Below are 16,683 nucleotides of genomic sequence, written 5' to 3'. Positions count from 1 at the left end.
GAAGACTGAATTTTTTGGATCATCAATCAATAAACATCTAAATAATCCAATCCGCTCTCATTGTGTGGTCTGTTACATGCTTATTACACATGCCCTCTTGAGTTTGAGAGTGGAACAGTGTGACACAGAAGAAAGACAAAGGAAAAAAACGACCTCAAATAGTTTCAGCCTTCTTAATTAACTTCGTTATCTAACGTGCATCTGTACTGTAGTCCCTTTGTTTACATCTCTGCAGAGTGCACGTTGCACCCTCCCAATTGCTAGAGGGAGAAATGGTGGGATAACGTGCCCCACAGCTAACAGATCGCTATCCGGCGAGCTAGCTAGATAACGGTAAGTTACAGAAGTTCATTTTCGTTTCACGTAGCTAGCTATCACCCTACGATGAAGACATGTTGATGAAATGGTCAACCATCTCTATTTGACGGGCATGTGTACAGTTATGCTAGCCAACGTCAGCTAGCTTCTCTTTATTAGCTAGGTTATTGCTAGATGTTTTGATGCTGATGACAGCTAGCCAGCTTAGCGTCTCCTACAGCAACGACTCGGGACAGCAACGACTGCATGACTCAAAAGAGAGTAGTTAGCGAAATTGCCTTATGGTGAGTAATTGTATCCTCCTAGCATCGTATCCCAGCTAGCTATGCTGAATCCGGTTAAACTTAAACTAGCTCATCACTGGCCCTAGGATTTCAGAGGTCTAGAGTCTAGTCCCAGCTTTGATGCACATGCCCTGTCTCTGCCATCTAGATGGTAGCAAGGTGAACAGGCCATGTCTCGGGTGGCTGAGGTCCTTGATGATCTTCTTGGCCTTCCTGTGACACCGGGTGCTGTAGATGTCCTGGAGGGCAGGCAGTGAGCCCCAGCTTCTGGAGAGCCCTGCTGTTGTGGGCGGTGCAATTGCTGTACCAGGCGGTGATATAGCCCTACAGGATGCATTCACTTGTGCATCTGTAGAAGTTTATGAGGGCCTTAGGGGCCAAACCTAATTCCTTCAGCCTCCTGAGGTTGAAGAGGCACTGTGTGCCTGCCTTCTTCACCACGCTGTCTGTGTGAAGGGACGATGTCAAATCAAATTGTGTTTGACATGTCTGGCACTGCAGGATTTGAGTCCCTGGCGGCGTAGTGTGTTACTGATGGTAGGCTTTGTTACTTTGGTCCCAGCTCTCTGCAGGTCATTCACTAGGTCCCCCCGTGTGGTTCTGGGATTTTTGCTCACCGTTCTTGTGATCATTTTGACCCCATGGGGTGAGATCTTGCGTGGAGCCCCAGATCGAGGGAGATTATCAGTGGTCTTGTATGTCTTCCATTTCCTAATAATTGCTCCCACAGTTGAACTTGCACAATTGGTGGCTGACTAAATACTTTTTTGCCCCACTGTATGTATATGTGAGTGTGTGGGTAGTGTCCAGTGAGTGGGCATAGAGTCAATGATAGTGGAAAAAAGGGTAAATTAAATTCCAGGTAGTCATTTGATTAACTGTTCAGAAGTCTTATGGCTTGGGGGTAGAAGCTTTACAGGATCCTTTTGGTCCCACACTTGCTGTGCAGTAGCAGAGAGAACAGTCTATAGTTTGGGTGACTGATTTGTTTGACAATTTCACAGGCATTCCTCTGGATGGCAGGGAGCTAGGCCCCAGTGATGTACTGGGCCATCCGCACTACCCTCAGTAGCGCCTTGCGGTCTGATGCCAAGCAGTTGCCATACCAAGCCATACCCATGCCCATCCCATTTCAGGTCTGTCACGTGAAACCGAGGACCTTGAAACTTTTGACCCTCTTCACTGCGGCCTGTCAATGTGGATGGAGGCGTCCTCTCTGCTGTCTCCTGTAGTCCACGATCAGCTCCTTTGTTGTGTTGAGGGAGAGGTTATTTTCCTGGCACCACTCCGACCAGGGCTCTCAGCTCCTCCCTGAAGGCTGCCTCGTCGCTGTTGGTAGTCAGACCTACCACTGTTGTGTCATCAGCAAACTTGATGATTGAGTTGGAGATATGCGCCACGCAGTCATGGGTGAACAGGGAGTACAGGAGAGAGCTGAGCACGCACCCCTGTGGTGCCCCCGTGTTGAGGATCAGCATGACGGAGGTGTAGTTTCCGACAGTCAGGAAGTCCATGACCCAGTTGCACAGGGAGGGCTTCAGACCCAGGGCCCTGAGCTTAGTGATGAGCTTGGAGGGCACTATGGCGTTGAAAGCAGAGCTGTAGTCGATGAACAGCATTCTTACATAGGTATTTCTCATGCCCAGGTGGGATAGGGCAGTGTGCAGAGCAATGGCGATTGTATCGTTCGTGGATCTGATATGCAAATTGTAGTGGGTCTAGGGTGGCAGGTAAGGTGGAGGTTATATGATCCTTGACTAGCCTCTCAAAGCACTTCATGATGACAGAAGTGAGTTCTACGGGGCGATAGTAATTTAGTTCAGTCACCTTTGATTTCTTGGGTACAGGAACAATGGTGGCCATCTTGACGCAAGTAGGGACAACAGACTGGGATATGGAGAGATGGAATATGTCCGTAAACACTCCAGCCAGCTGGTCTGCACATGCTCTGAGGACGCGGATAGGGATGCCGTCCAGGCCGGCAGCCTTGCGAGGGTTTACACGCTAAACGACTTACTCACGTCATCCACAGAGAACGATAGCACACAGTCCTCGTGAGCGTCCATCACTATTTAATACAGCCTATGTATCTTTGCTTTGTCTCCCTCCTAAGTAGGTCTGAATACTTCATAACAATGTAATTAGATGCTAACTAGCTACTATTTATATCAGTAGTGATAGTACTTCCATATATACTAAAGTGTACTGCAGCTCTCTGATTTCCTTCTCTTATTTGCAGTACATACTGACTTTGATTTAGGTTTGAGTGACTGTAGTATTTTTATCAGTCTCTCTCTTTCTCTCTCATTACCATCTCTCAATCACATGGGGTAGTATCCTGTTCTATTCCCCTCGTCCTAAACTCATTTACTGTCAGGCCATCCGTCCTCGAGTCACATATCGAGAAATGAACTTTTCTGTGTTCAGTAGCTCGCTACACCTATCCCTCCTTTCTGTCCATCTTTCCATCTTTCTCTTGATGCTTACAATGCTCTCCGGACTGTCTGTATTAGCTTTAATTTCTTATTTATTTTTTTTACCGTTATTTAACCAACCAACTAGGTAAAATTGAGAAGAAACACCTTTTCTTTTTAGCCTGGTCCCAGATCTGTTTGTGCTCTTGCAAACTCCATTGCTGTCAGTGTCAAGTGACACTCATGCTATTCTCTTTTTACAATAATGAATCTATCTGAAATTTTTTAACAGGTCATTTCTAATATCTTTTAAACGTTGATTGTTTATTTGACACTCATTTCTACAGGTCGCCATGGGCGCGTTCTTTCGGAGCGAGGAGGTGTGTCTTGTGCAGCTCTTTCTCCAATCGGGGTCAGCCTACAACTGCGTCAACGAGCTTGGAGAGCTGGGTCTGGTCGAATTCAGAGACGTGAGTTGTTCACTTTGACATTTTAGTATTGAACATCTATTGTAATGCTGATAATAGACTAATTAGACAATAAGCTTACTTGGCTTATAAATGTATAATTAAAGTCCATACCATAGATATCCTATTAAATTACTAGGGGGCCTATGCCATCAATCTTCAAAATTCTAGAATGGGGTGAAAATGGCAGCCATTGTGTTCAGGGAGAAATCCAAGCCAGTCAAATTGGAATGAATGGTAGTAAATGCATAGGTGATGCATTTCCTGCTTCTACTTAAGGCACGTAGAATAACGTACATTGTCTAAGTCCTAGCATTGACTGATTTCAGCCAGTGAATGGCTGTGGATGGACTGCATTGTTTGAACGGAGTGTTGGCATATTGGCAGTTAATTTGAAAAAACAATGGAATCATTCCTCTTAGACTGTATGGTTAGCTAGCTAACAAACATATTGGGCAGATAATCTTCACATTCATTGTTTTACACAATTATCTTATTACATCACTGGCAAACTATGGTTGGCCAGTGCCCTTACCAACATGGCTGACCGTTTAATCTGTCATAAGAAGCTTCACATTCATTCTAGTATTCTAATTCCTAATTCTTCTCCTCTTCCTCCTTCCTCTCCACTCCAGTTGAACCCCAATGTCAACTCGTTCCATAGGAAGTTTGTGAACGAGGTGCGGCGCTGTGAGGAGATGGTGAAGTCCTTCAGTGAGTCTCTGACCTCTGACCTTCACACCATACGATCAGAGAGCACTCTCATATGGGATATTCATCAAGCCTCCTTCTCTACACATCTCCTCTACACATACAAATCTGCATCTGATATCCACTTGCTCCCTCATTCCTCTTCCACTCTCCTTTTCTGCACATCTTCTATTCCTTCGCTATCCCTCCATTCACCCTTCGGTTCATCATCCCTTCATTCATCTCTCCACCTCACCTTTCCTTCTCTTCATCCCCCTCTCTCCAGCGTACCTGGAGCAGGAGATCAGCCGGTCCCTGTTCCACCCGCTGGCGGGTCCTCTCCCCATCCCCAGCCCTGTGCCCTCCGCTCCCCAGCCCAGAGAACTCATGGCCATCGAGGAGGAGAGCGAGAGGCTGGCCAGGGAGCTACGAGAGGTGAAGACGGGGAGGTAGAGAAGCGAGAAGGGGGGAGAAAACGGGAGAGGAGTGAGGGGGAGAGAAGAGGGAAAGATACTGAGAAGGGGAGAGGCACTGTTTTGCAATTTACACTACGGGACCATATACAACTGTATTCCAGGCTGTTTGTATTCCTTTCATTGTCTGGGCTCTTCATACTCTGACCACTGTTTTGCTGTGCTGTTGTCTGATTGGTCCAGGTGTCCAGGAACAGAGACAGCCTGATGAACCAGCTGATCCAGCTCAGCCAATTCAGAGGGGTTTTGATCCAGACACAGTCCCTCACAGTCTCACAGGTATGAACTACAGATCCCACCATGGTCTCTAACCACCTCACAGGTATGAACTACAGATCCCACCATGGTCTCTAACCACCTCACAGGTATGAACTACAGATCCCACCATGGTCTCTAACCACCTCACAGGTATGAACTACACATCCCAGTATTCTCTCTGCTGCTCTGGGGTCAGCCATTGTTTCACTCACACGCTCTTGGAATTATGAGTTTCCAATGTCAAAAACAATTCAAGTAAACCTCTTAAGTTATTTTCAAACGGGATGGGCTAAGTTTCCTAGGAACTCATGAACACAGCAGTATGGAAAAGCATGGATTTCTTTAGCCCGAGCTTTCGTTCCCCTTTCATTCTGATGAAGGCCATTGACGGCCGAAACATCAGGATTTTACCTCGAATTAGATAAATAAAGGATAAAGATTTGAATTTTAAGCGAGTGTTGCACCTATTCCTTCCAAACGTTCTTATAATTTTTGGTTGTACTTAGTCTCTCATTGGTTGAGCGCCTTGTACTTAGTCTCATTGGTTGAGCGCCTTGACTTAGTCTCTCATTGGTTGAGCGCCTTCTACTCTTCTCCTATCTCCCTCTCTCGTCAGGCTCCGCCTCCCTCTTCTCTGGAGACTGCTGCCTTACTGGACAACAGACAAGACATCAGGCTGAGGTGACAGGTGACATATATATTAGAGGAGGCTGGCGGGATGAGTTATAGGAGGACAGGCTCATTGTAAAGACTGGAATGGAATTAATTGAACGGTATCAAACATATGGAAACCACGTTTGACTCCGTTCCTTTCATTCTATTCCAGTCATTACAATGAGTCCGTCCTCATATAGCTCTTACCACCAGCCTTCTCTGATATCAATGGCTTCATTGTCAATGGCTGCGTCTCAAGTAGCACCCTGTTTCCTATACAGTGGTCTGGCTCTGGTCACAAGTAATGCACTATAAAGGCAATTGGGGGCCATAGGGTGCCATTTAGGAAGAACACAATATCAATGGACTTTCCCTACTGGCATGACAAGCAGCTGTCATATAGTTTGCATTGCAATATATAAAATAAAATATGTGATAAGCAATAGTGGTTGTGTCCCAAGTGGCATCCTATTCCCTAAGGGCCTTGGTCAAAACAAGTACACTATATACTGGGGCGGCAGGTAGTCTAGTGGTTAGAGCGTTGGACTAGTAACTGAAAGGTTGCAAGATCGAATCCCTAAGCTGACAAGTAACTGTTGGACTAGTAACTGAAAGGTTGCTTGATAGAATCCCTGAGCTGACAAGGTAAAAATCTGTTGTTCTGCCCCTGAACAAGGCAGTTAACCCACTGTTCCCAGTTTTTTATTTGTTCTATTTCACCTTTATTTAACCAGGTAGGCTAGTTGAGAACAAGTTCTCATTTGCAACTGCGACCTGGCCAAGATAAAGCAAAGCAATTCGACACATACAACAACACAGAGTTACACATGGAATAAACATAACATAGTCAATAATACAGTAGAACAAAAGAAAAAAAAAGTCTATGTACAGTGAGTGCAAATGAGGTAAGATAAGGGAGTTAAGGCAATAAATAGGCCATGGTGGCGAAGTAATTACAATATAGCAATTAAACATTGGAATGGTAGATGTGCAAAAGATGGATGTGCAAGTAGAGATACTGTGGTGCAAAGGAGCAAGATAAATAAATAAATACAGTATGGGGATGAGGTAGGTAGATAGATGGGCTATGTACAGGTGCAGTGATCTGTGAGCTGCTCTGACAGCTGGTTCTTAAAGCTAGTGAGGGAGACATGAGTCTCCAGCTTCAGAGATTTTTGCAGTTCGTTCCAGTCATTGGCAGCAGAGAACTGGAAGGAAAGACGACCAAAGGAGGAATTGGCTTTGGGGGTGACCAGTGAGATATACCTACTGGAGCGCGTGCTACGAGTGGGTGCTGTTATGGTGACCAGTGAGCTGAGATAAGGCGGGGCTTTACCTAGCAGAGACTTGTAGATAACCTGTAGCCAGTGGGTTTGGCGACGAGTATGAAGCGAGGGCCAACCAACGAGAGCGTACAGGTCGCAATGGTGGGTAGTGTATGAGGCTTTGGTGACAAAACGGATGGCACTGTGATAGACTGCATCCATTTGTTGAGTAGAGTGTTTGAGGCTATTTTATACATGACATCACCGAAGTCGAGGATCGATAGGATGGCCAGTTTTACGAGGGTATGTTTGGCAGCATGCGTGAAGGATGCTTTGTTGCGATATAGGAAGCCGATTCTAGATTTAATTTTGGATTGGAGATGCTTAATGTGAGTCTGGAAGGAGAGTTTGCAGTCTAACCAGACACCTAGGTATTTGTAGTTGTCCCCGTATTTAAGTCAGAGCCGTCCAGAGTAGTGATGCTGGACGGGCGAGCAGGTGCGGGCAGTGATCGATTGAATAGCATGCATTTAGTTTTACTTGCGTTTAAGAGCAGTTGGAGGCCACGGAAGGAGAGTTGTATGGCATTGAAGCTCGTCTGGAAGTTAGTTAACACAGTGTCCAAAGAGGGGCCAGAAGTATACAGAATGGTGTCGTCTGCGTAGAGGTGGATCAGAGAATCACCAGTAGCAAGAGCAACATCATTGATGTATACAGAGAAGAGAGTCGGCCCGAGAATTGAACCCTGTGGCACCTCCATAGAGACTGCCAGAGGTCCGGACAACAGGCTTCCCGATTTGACACACTGAACTCTATCAGAGAAGTAGTTGGTAAACCAGGCGAGACAATCATTTGAGAAACCAAGGCTGTCGAGTCTGCCAATAAGAATGTGGTGATTGACAGAGTCGAAAGCCTTGTCCAGGTCGATGAATACGGCTGCACAGTAATGTCTCTTATTGATGGCGGTTATGATGTCGTTTAGGACCTTGAGCGTGGCTGAGGTGCACCCCATGACCAGCTCGGAAACCAGATTGCATAGCGGAGAAGGTACGGTGGGGTTCTAAATGGTCGGTAATCTGTTAACTTTCGAAGACCTTAGAAAGACAGGGTAGGATAGATATAGGTCTGTAGCAGTTTGGGTCTAGAGTGTCACCCCCTTTGAAGAGGGGGATGACCGTGGTAGCTTTCCAATCTTTGGGAATCTCCGACAATACAAAAGTGAGGTTGAACAGGCTAGTAATAGGGGTTGCAACAATTTCGGCAGATCATTTTAGAAAGAGAGGGTCCAGATTGTCTAGCCCGGCTGATTTGTAGGGGTCCAGATTTTGCAGCTCTTTCAGAACATCAGCTATCTGGATTTGGGTGAAGGAGAAATGGTGGGGGCTTTGGCGGGTTGCTGTGGAGGGTGCTGGGCAGTTGACCGATGTAGGGGTAGCCAGGTGGAAAGCATGGCCAGCCGTAGAGAAATGCTTTTGAAATTCTCAATTATAGTGGATTTATCGGTGGTGACAGTGTTTCCTAGCCTCAGAGCAGTGGGCAGCTGGGAGGAGGTGCTCTTATTCTCCATGGACTTTACAGTGTCCCAGAACTTTTTTGAGTTAGTACTACAGGATGCAAATTTCTGTTTGAAAAAGCTAGCCTTATCTTTCCTATCTGCCTGTGTATATTTGTTCCTAACTTCCCTGAAAAGTTGCATATCACGGGGGCTATTCGATGCTAATGCAGAACGCCACAGGATGTTTTTGTGCTGGTCAAGGGCAGACAGGTCTGGAGTGAATATCCAGATATATCCTATATCTGTTCCTAGCCGAATTTTTTTTTGAATGGGGCATGCTTATTTAAGATGGTGAGGAAGGCACTTTTAAAGAATAGTCAGGCATTATCTACTGACGGGATGAGGCCAATGTCATTCCAGGATACCCCGGCCAGGTCGATTAGAAAGGCCTGCTCGCAGAAGTGTTTTAGGGAGCGTTTGACAGGGATGAGGGGTGGTCGTTTGGTCGCAGACCCATTACGGATGCAGGCAATGAGGCAGTGATCGCTGAGATCTTGATTGAAAACAGCAGAGGTGTATTTGAAGGGTGAGTTAGTTAGGATGACATCTATGAGGGTGCCCGTGTGTATGGATTTGGGGTTGTACCTGGTAGGTTCATTGATCATTTGTGTGAGATTGAGGGCATCAAGCTTAGATTGTAGGATGGCCGGGGTGTTAAGCATGTCCCAGTTTAGGTCACCTAGTAGCACGAGCTCAGAAGATAGATGGGGGGCAATCAGTTCACATATGGTATCGAGGGCACAGCTGGGGGCAGAGGGTGGTCTATAGCAAGCGGCAACAGTGAGAGACTTGTTTCTGGAAAGGCACATTTTTAGAATTAGAAGCTCAAATTGTTTGGGTACAGACTTGGATAGTAATACAGAACACTGCAGGCTATCTTTGCAGTAGATTGCAACACCGCCCCCTTTGGCAGTTCTATCTTGGCGGAAAATGTTATAGTTAGCGATGGAGATTTCAGGGTTTTTGGTGGTTTTCCTAAGCCGGGATTCAGACACGGCTAAGACATCTGGGTTGGCAGAGTGTGCTAAAGCAGTGAGTAAAACAAACTTAGGGAGCAGGCTTCTAATGTTCACATGCATGAAACCAAGGCTTTTGTGGTTACAGAAGTCAACAAATGAGAGCACCTGGGGAGTGGGAGTGGAGCTAGGCACTACAGGACCTGGATTAACCTATACATCACCAGAGGAACAGAGGAGAAGTAGGATAAGGGTACGGCTAAAGGCTATACGAACTGGGTGTCTAGCACGTTCGGAACAGAGCGTAAAAGGAGCAGGTTTCTGGGCATGATAGCATAGATTCAAGGCATAATGTACAGACAAAGGTAAGGTAGGATGTGAGTACATTGGAGGTAAACCTAGGCATTGAGTAATGATGAGAGAGATATAGTCTCTAGAGACGTTTAAACCAGGTGATGTCATCGCATATGTAGAAGGTGGAACAACATGGTTGGTTAAGGTTGGTGACGGTATGCCGTCATTGTAAATAAGAATTAGTTCTTAACTGACTTGCCTAGTTAAATAAAAGGTTACATATAGTGAATAGGGTGCCATTTGGGACACTACTAGTCAAGAGCAGAAAAAAAGGAAAGATATTTGGTCACACTTTATTTGGATAGTCCGGATTTTCAATCTGTAGATGGTCATACTATCAACAAACTATCAGTTGATGAGCAACTGCTTGCTAAGGTTAGGTTAAGGGTTAAAGTTAGGTTTAGAATAAGGGTTAGAAGATAGCTGGTTGAAATGTTACTGATAGTCTGTAGACAGATGGACTATCCAAATGTTACCTGATATTTTCCCTCACTTGTCTTCTTCCGCCTCCTTCCCAGTTTTGTGTCTGGCGTGGTCCACCCATGGAAGGTTCTGTCGTTTGAGCGGCTGCTATGGCGAGCGTGCCGCGGTTACATCATTGTCGACTTCAGGGAGATGGACGAGAGGCCGGAGAGTCCTGAAACGGTAAGAAATGAAAGGGGGGAGATAAGACGGATGGAGGGAAGGAGGGAGGGAAATAAGGATTTAAGATGGACGAGTAAAGGAAATATTGTTGGAGGATCATATTATTATGAGTGTTCCGTTATGAAGATTGGATGTATTTCCCTTGCCTGACAATAAGCAAAAATAAAAATTCCTTACTTCATTTTTTGCGATCAATCACATGGCGAGATGGCCCAGTGGACAGTCTTCCTCATCTCTTTCTGGGGCGAGCAGATTGGACAGAAAGTCAAGAAGATCTGTGATTGGTTAGTGAGAGCAGGTCCAAAGCTTATAACAATTTTCAGTTCCATGTTGTTGGAATGTTGAATTTATTGTCTAATCTAATGATTCTTGGTCTCCTTTTTTTTCTTACCCCTTCTCTATCGCTCTCTCTCTTTCTTTCTCTCTTACTTTCCTCTCTCTTTCTTCTTCTGTCCCTCTCTCAGTTTCCACACCCACACCTTTGACTACCCAGAGGGCACGACGGAGAGAGAGAAGATTCTGCACGGGCTGCAGGGAAGGATAGTAGACATCAAAACGGTAAGAAAAGGGAGAGATTGAGAGAGAGATGGACAGAGAACAGATAATTTTGAGCTGGAACAGTCATTATCTCTCAGTTTTCCGTGTCTCCGTCAGTCGTCAACAATGTTGGGTGGATATCAGGCTACACCTGCTCTATCTGTTCTACTTCTATGGCACCACCCAGGTTTGTTAACCCCTTTCTTCTCTCCATGATTTATTTCAGGTCTCCCAGACAGGAGGTTCTGCCCCAGTGTTAGGTGTTCTGTCCATATCACTAGAATGGTTCTCGTTCTATTTCTATGAATTCTATGTATTCTGTGTTTATTAAACCCCTTCCTTCCCTCCATGGTTTCCCTCAGGTCCTCTCACAGACGGAACATTACCTGCAGCAGTTGCTGTGTCGCTCGGTGGCCCTGCTGGCCCAGTGGAAGGTGCGGGTCCAGAAGTGTAAGGCCGTCCAGGCCATGCTCAACCTCTGCAGCCCCTCCGTCACTGACAAGTGTCTGATCGCTGAGGCCTGGTGTTTCGTCAGCAAGCTGCTACTGCTGCAGAGCTCCCTGATAGAGGGAACGGTGAGAGAGGAGGAGGGAGGGGAGGAGATAGAGAAGCCACCAGTTGCCCCTCCCTACTCTCTCTCTCTCTTTTTCTTTCTTTTGTAGGCCCTCGGATCAATTTCCAAAAACATAAATTTTTTTATGAACTCAGTCTGGGTCTCAACTTACTGTTGCGAGTTAGAATAGTAGAATATACAACGTGCAAGTAGAATATAGTAGAATATACAAAGTGCAAGTAGAATATAGTAGAATATACAAGGTGCAATTTCTAAATTTGGTTATGCATCTGCAGTTTATCTCTTGTTATTTCAGTCACTGACAGTCACTCAATTATTCATGTCAGCTCATCATCACGTGCCCAGGGGCCCTGACTTCAAGGGGGCCCACATAGCTTTTGTTTGTCCCTCTCACTCAGATATCATATTAAGTCATATCATAAGTCATGCCAAAATGTGCAGAATTGCATGAAAATTGCTTAAAACTGCACAAATGTATCTCCACCCCATTACAAAATGGGTAGAATTGCATGAAATCGTTTATAAAATTGCTACATTTTCTCTCCACCCCATGGCAAAATTTGTAAAATTGCAGAAAACTTGCTTTAAAACTGCAACATTTGCTAAATGTGTATAACTTTAAAATGTACATTTTTCTCTCCACTGTCAAAACCAAATCTCGCTTAGGGCCCATAAAAGGCTAGGGCCAGCCCTGACTACAGGTAAAATGTTTTTAGTTGAGATAATTAAGTATACTGACCAAAAATATGTGTGGGTCCCAATTTTCATGAGCTGAAATAAAAAATTCCAGAAATGTTCGATACACACAAAAATCTTATTTCTCTAAAATTGGTTTATATCCCTGTGAGCATTTCTCATTGCCAAGATAATCCATTAACCTGCCAGGTGTGGCATATCAAGAAGATGATTAAATAGCATGATCATTACACAGGTGCACCTTGTGCTGGAGACCACTCTTAAATGTGCAGATTTGTCAGACAACACAATGCCACAGCTGTCTCAAGTTTAGAGGGAGCGTGCAATTGGCATGCTGACTACAGGAATGTCCACCACAGCTGTTGCCAGATAATTTAATGTTAATTTCTCTACCATAAGCCGCCTCCAATGTGCTCATCGTCCTCACCAGGGTCTTGACCTGACTGCAGTTTGGCATTGTAACCGACTCCAGCGTGAAAATGCTCACCTTCGATGGCCACTGGCACGCTGGGGAAGTGTGGTCTTCACGGATGAATCCCGGTGGCATTGTGTGCGAGAGCAATTTGCTGATGTCAACGTTGTGAACAGAGTGCCCCATGTTGGCGGTGGGGTTATGGTATGGGAAGGCATAAGCTACGGACAACGAACACAATTGCATTTTATCAATGGCTATTTGAATGCACAGAGATACCATGACGAGATCCTGAGACCCATTGTCGTGCCATTTATCCTCCTTCATCACCTCATGTTTCAGCATGATAATGCATGTTGGAAGGATCTGTACACAATTCCTGGAAGCTGAAAATGTTGACCCCGCTGACCCTGGTGCTAGAGGGGTTACCCAGCTGGATGTTGAATGTTTGAAGGGGTAAGGGACTATAAAACATTTGGGAACCACTGCTTTAGGCAATAACAGGTATAACTCTCTCTCTCCCCCAGAGGAAGAACGACAGTGGTGTGGACTCATTCTATAACCGCCTCCCGGACCCAAGCACCCCTCCTCCCACCCTCTTCCACACCAACTCCTTCACAGCCGGCTTCCAGAGCATCGTAGACGCATACGGTGTTGCCAGATACAGAGAGGTCAACCCAGGTATACACACACACACACCAGCAAACTAAACAGGCATCCCCCAACTCTGTCAACCCTAACTCTTTCTCTGTATGATTTTTGTGTGTGTCCCTCCTGTGTCTCCGTCCGTAGCGGTGTACACCATTATCACCTTCCCCTTCCTGTTTGCGGTGATGTTTGGGGACGTGGGCCACGGCCTCCTCATGACCATGGCCGCTCTCTGGATGGTGCTGCAGGAGAGAGACCTCAAACTCAGGACCAACGACAACGAGGTACACACACCTTACCACTCTCCTCGTGGATGGTACTACAGGAGAAAGACCAGAGGACTGGAGCTGATGCTAGAGCCTGGAGGTAAATGGATACACACACCTACAGTACCAGTCAAAAGTTTGGACACACCAACTCATTCCAGGGTTTTTCTTTACTTGTACTATTTTCTACATTGTGGAATAATAGTGACGACGTCAGAACGATGACATTACACATATGGAATCATGTAGTAACCAAAAAAAGTGTTAAACAAATCAAACTATATTTTATATTAGAAGTAGCCACCCTTTGCCTTGATGACAGCTTTGCACACTCTTGGCATTCTCTCAACCAGTTTCATGAGGTAGTCACCTGGAATGCACTTCAATTAACGTGTGCCTTGTTAAAAGTTCATTTGTGGAATTTCTTTCCTTAATGTGTTTGAGCCAATCAGTTGTGTTGTGACATGGTAGGGGTGGTATACAGAAGATAGTCCTATTTGGTAAAAGACCAAGTCCATATTATGGCAAGAACAGCTTAAATAAGCAAAGAGAAATGACAGTCCATCATAACTTTAAAACATGTAGGTCGGCCAATCTGGAAAATTTGAAGAACTTTGAAAGTTTCTTCAAGTGCAGTTACCTCTGCTGCAGAGGATAAGTTCATTTGAGTTACCAGCCTCAGAAATTGCAGCCCAAATAAATGCTTCACAGAGTTCAAGTAACAGACACATTTCAACATTAACTGTTTAGAGGAGACTGTGTGAATCAGGCCTTAATGGTCAAATTGTTGCAAAGAAACCACTACTAAAGGACACCAATAAGAAGAAGAGACTTGCTTGGACCAAGAAGCACAAGCAATGGACATTAGACCAGTGGAAATCTGTCCTTTGGTCTGATGAGTCCAAGTTATGGATTTTTGGTTCCAACCGCCGTGTCTTTGTGAGACGCAGAGTAGGTGAACAAATTATCTTTGCATATGTGGTTCCCACTGTGAAGCATGGAGGAGGTGTGGGGGTGCTTTGCTGGTGACGCTGTCTGTGATTTATTTAGATTCAAGGCACACTTAACCAGTATGGCTACCACAGCATTCTGCAGCGATACGCCATCCCATCTGGTTTGCGTTTAGTGGGATTATCATTTGTTTTTCAACAGGACAATGACCCAACACACCTCTAGGCTGTGTAAGGGCTATTTGACCAAGAAGGAGAGTAATGTGGTGCTGCATCAGATGATCTGGCCTCCACAATCACCCGACCTCAACCCAATTGAGATGGTTTGGGATGAGTTGGACCGCAAGGTGAAGGAAAAGCAACCAACAAGTGCCCAGTAAGTGCTCAGCATATGTGGGAACTCTTCAAGACGCTTCGAAAAGAATTTCTCATGAAGAGAGAGAATGCCATGTGTGCAAAGCTGTCATCAAGGCAAAGGGTGGCTACTTTGAAGAATCTAAAATATATTTTGAATGAACACTTTTTGGGTTACTACATGATTCCATATGTGTTAAATTTCATAGTTTGTCTTCACTGTAGAAAATAGTAAAAATAAAAACCCTTGAATGAGCAGGTGTGTCCAAACTTTTGACTGGTACTCTGTATATTAAAAAAAAGAGCCCACATGCCCAAACAACAGAGAACTCTGAAAAAAACTAGATCAAATCATGTGAGCTTCAAGGAGCTCTAGAAAGATGAGAGTTTCCGTCCTGGAATTCTGACCATTCAAAACGATTTTTCAGTCTAAGCTAGTTTTTCTCCGAGTTACCAGTTGTCTCGAACGCACTGAAGTCAGAGATTTCAGTTCCCAGTTGCTTTGAACACGACATAATACCAGTTGTGTGTGTGTGTGTGTTGCAGAGCTGTCGGAGGTGCTATGGGTGATGGTGATACGTATCAGCCTGTCGTGGGAGGGCTACATGGGATCTGTAGTTCTAGCCGTCATCTTTTCCTTCTTTGCCACACACCGTCTCCGTCCTGCTTGTCATGGAGGGGCTGTCCACCTTCCTGCACGTGCTCAGATTGCACTGGTGGGTCACAATGTGTTCCATCTCTCTTAGGTCATTCACATACCGTTGCCCATCGATGTCTTCCATCTCTCACCCTCGCACAGGCGTACAAACACATGAAATAATGCACACACAACCAGTGGATTTGTATCCCACGCCCAACACAACACACACGGGGATGTATGAAACTTCTCAGCCCGAAGTTTCGCAGAATTGTGAACGTGTCGGTGGCGCGGACTGGTAAGACGCTTCGGGAGCGCAGTCAGTGTGCCAGCAAAGCAGAGGTCCTTGGTTCGAGCCTCAGCGCGAGTCATGTCAGGAGGAAGTGGTAGTCGCTGAATAAGCAGCGTGACGGCCATCCCTAATATTCCCATTGTCTTTCTTCCCAGGGTGGAGTTCCAGAATAAGTTCTACAGTGGAACGGGATACAAGCTCAACACTTTCTCCTTCTCCACCAACCTGAACCCTCTATAGGACATTGTTACAGAGGAAGTACTCTACCTACATAGATATTTACCCAACAGAAGCATGTATAAAGTTGTTTTATATACCGCTTTCAAACACAAGACATTATGTTACAAATTAAGTACTGACAGATATAGGGTGTCTGGAATGGCAACCTATCCCTTATATAGTGCACTACTTTTGACAAGAGCCCTATGCACCCTGGTCAAAGGTAGTGCACTATATGGGGAATAGGGTTCCATTTCAGATGCATCCATAGCCTAATAAAAATTGATCAAACCATAGCTTATCTTGCATATGGTATCATATTTGAAAAGGAGGGGAACTTGTGTATATAGTCAGCGTTTAGTTTTTGACTTGCAGTTTCTCTTTAATGATGAGCCTACAACAGAGATGGCGACTGTAGGAGTGCACTACGTTTCCCAGGGACCACTGGGACACCGTTTTGTGCATGGGAGCCTTCTATGTTTTACCCACTTATAAATGAATGCCATTAAATAATGGTTTTTATAATCCCTAAAATCTTATGGATTGTGGTGGATTTTCAGTAGAGACAATGTATGAACACTGCAGCCAACATGCATGATATCTTACAGTACCAGTCAAAAGTTGAAACACCTACTCATTCCATACATCTTTTTAAAGCCATTTTCTACATTGTAGCATAATATTGAAGACATCAAAACTATGGAATCATGTAGCAAAAAGTGTTAAATCAAAATATATTTTATGAGATTCTTCAAAGTCGCCACC

At 45.0% G+C, this 16,683-nt stretch overlaps 1 protein-coding gene across 1 annotated transcript; it reads left to right on the top strand.

Annotated features, from left to right (window-relative positions):
• The first annotated feature begins 119 nt into the window (after window positions 1–119).
• On the top strand, window positions 120–16,451 carry LOC109900369 (V-type proton ATPase 116 kDa subunit a). Its single transcript, XM_031837797.1, has 14 exons — window positions 120–333; window positions 3,364–3,486; window positions 4,119–4,197; window positions 4,460–4,608; window positions 4,830–4,925; window positions 5,521–5,585; window positions 10,207–10,333; window positions 10,541–10,617; window positions 10,798–10,891; window positions 11,233–11,445; window positions 13,080–13,233; window positions 13,345–13,566; window positions 15,317–15,486; window positions 15,855–16,451. The coding sequence occupies exons 2-14, from the start codon at window positions 3,370–3,372 to the stop codon at window positions 15,870–15,872; spliced, it is 1,581 nt and encodes a 526-aa protein (XP_031693657.1). The 5' UTR covers window positions 120–333; window positions 3,364–3,369; the 3' UTR covers window positions 15,873–16,451.
• Window positions 16,452–16,683: the final 232 nt, after the last annotated feature.

This window comes from Oncorhynchus kisutch, linkage group LG12 (genome assembly GCF_002021735.2).
Source record: "Oncorhynchus kisutch isolate 150728-3 linkage group LG12, Okis_V2, whole genome shotgun sequence".
Taxonomy (NCBI): domain Eukaryota; kingdom Metazoa; phylum Chordata; class Actinopteri; order Salmoniformes; family Salmonidae; genus Oncorhynchus; species Oncorhynchus kisutch.
The sequence above is the reverse complement of the archived record's forward strand: the minus strand, read 5'-3'. Positions and strand labels throughout refer to the sequence as shown.

Excerpts from the sequence above, each read along its gene's own strand:
- LOC109900369 (XM_031837797.1), top strand. The coding sequence starts at position 3,370 with ATGGGCGCGTTCTTTCGGAGCGAGGAGGTGTGTCTTGTGCAGCTCTTT. Across the intron at positions 4,926-5,520 it reads AGTCCCTCACAGTCTCACAG|GCTCCGCCTCCCTCTTCTCT; the intron begins GTATGAACTACA and ends CTCTCTCGTCAG. Across the intron at positions 10,334-10,540 it reads GGCCGGAGAGTCCTGAAACG|ATGGCCCAGTGGACAGTCTT; the intron begins GTAAGAAATGAA and ends TCACATGGCGAG.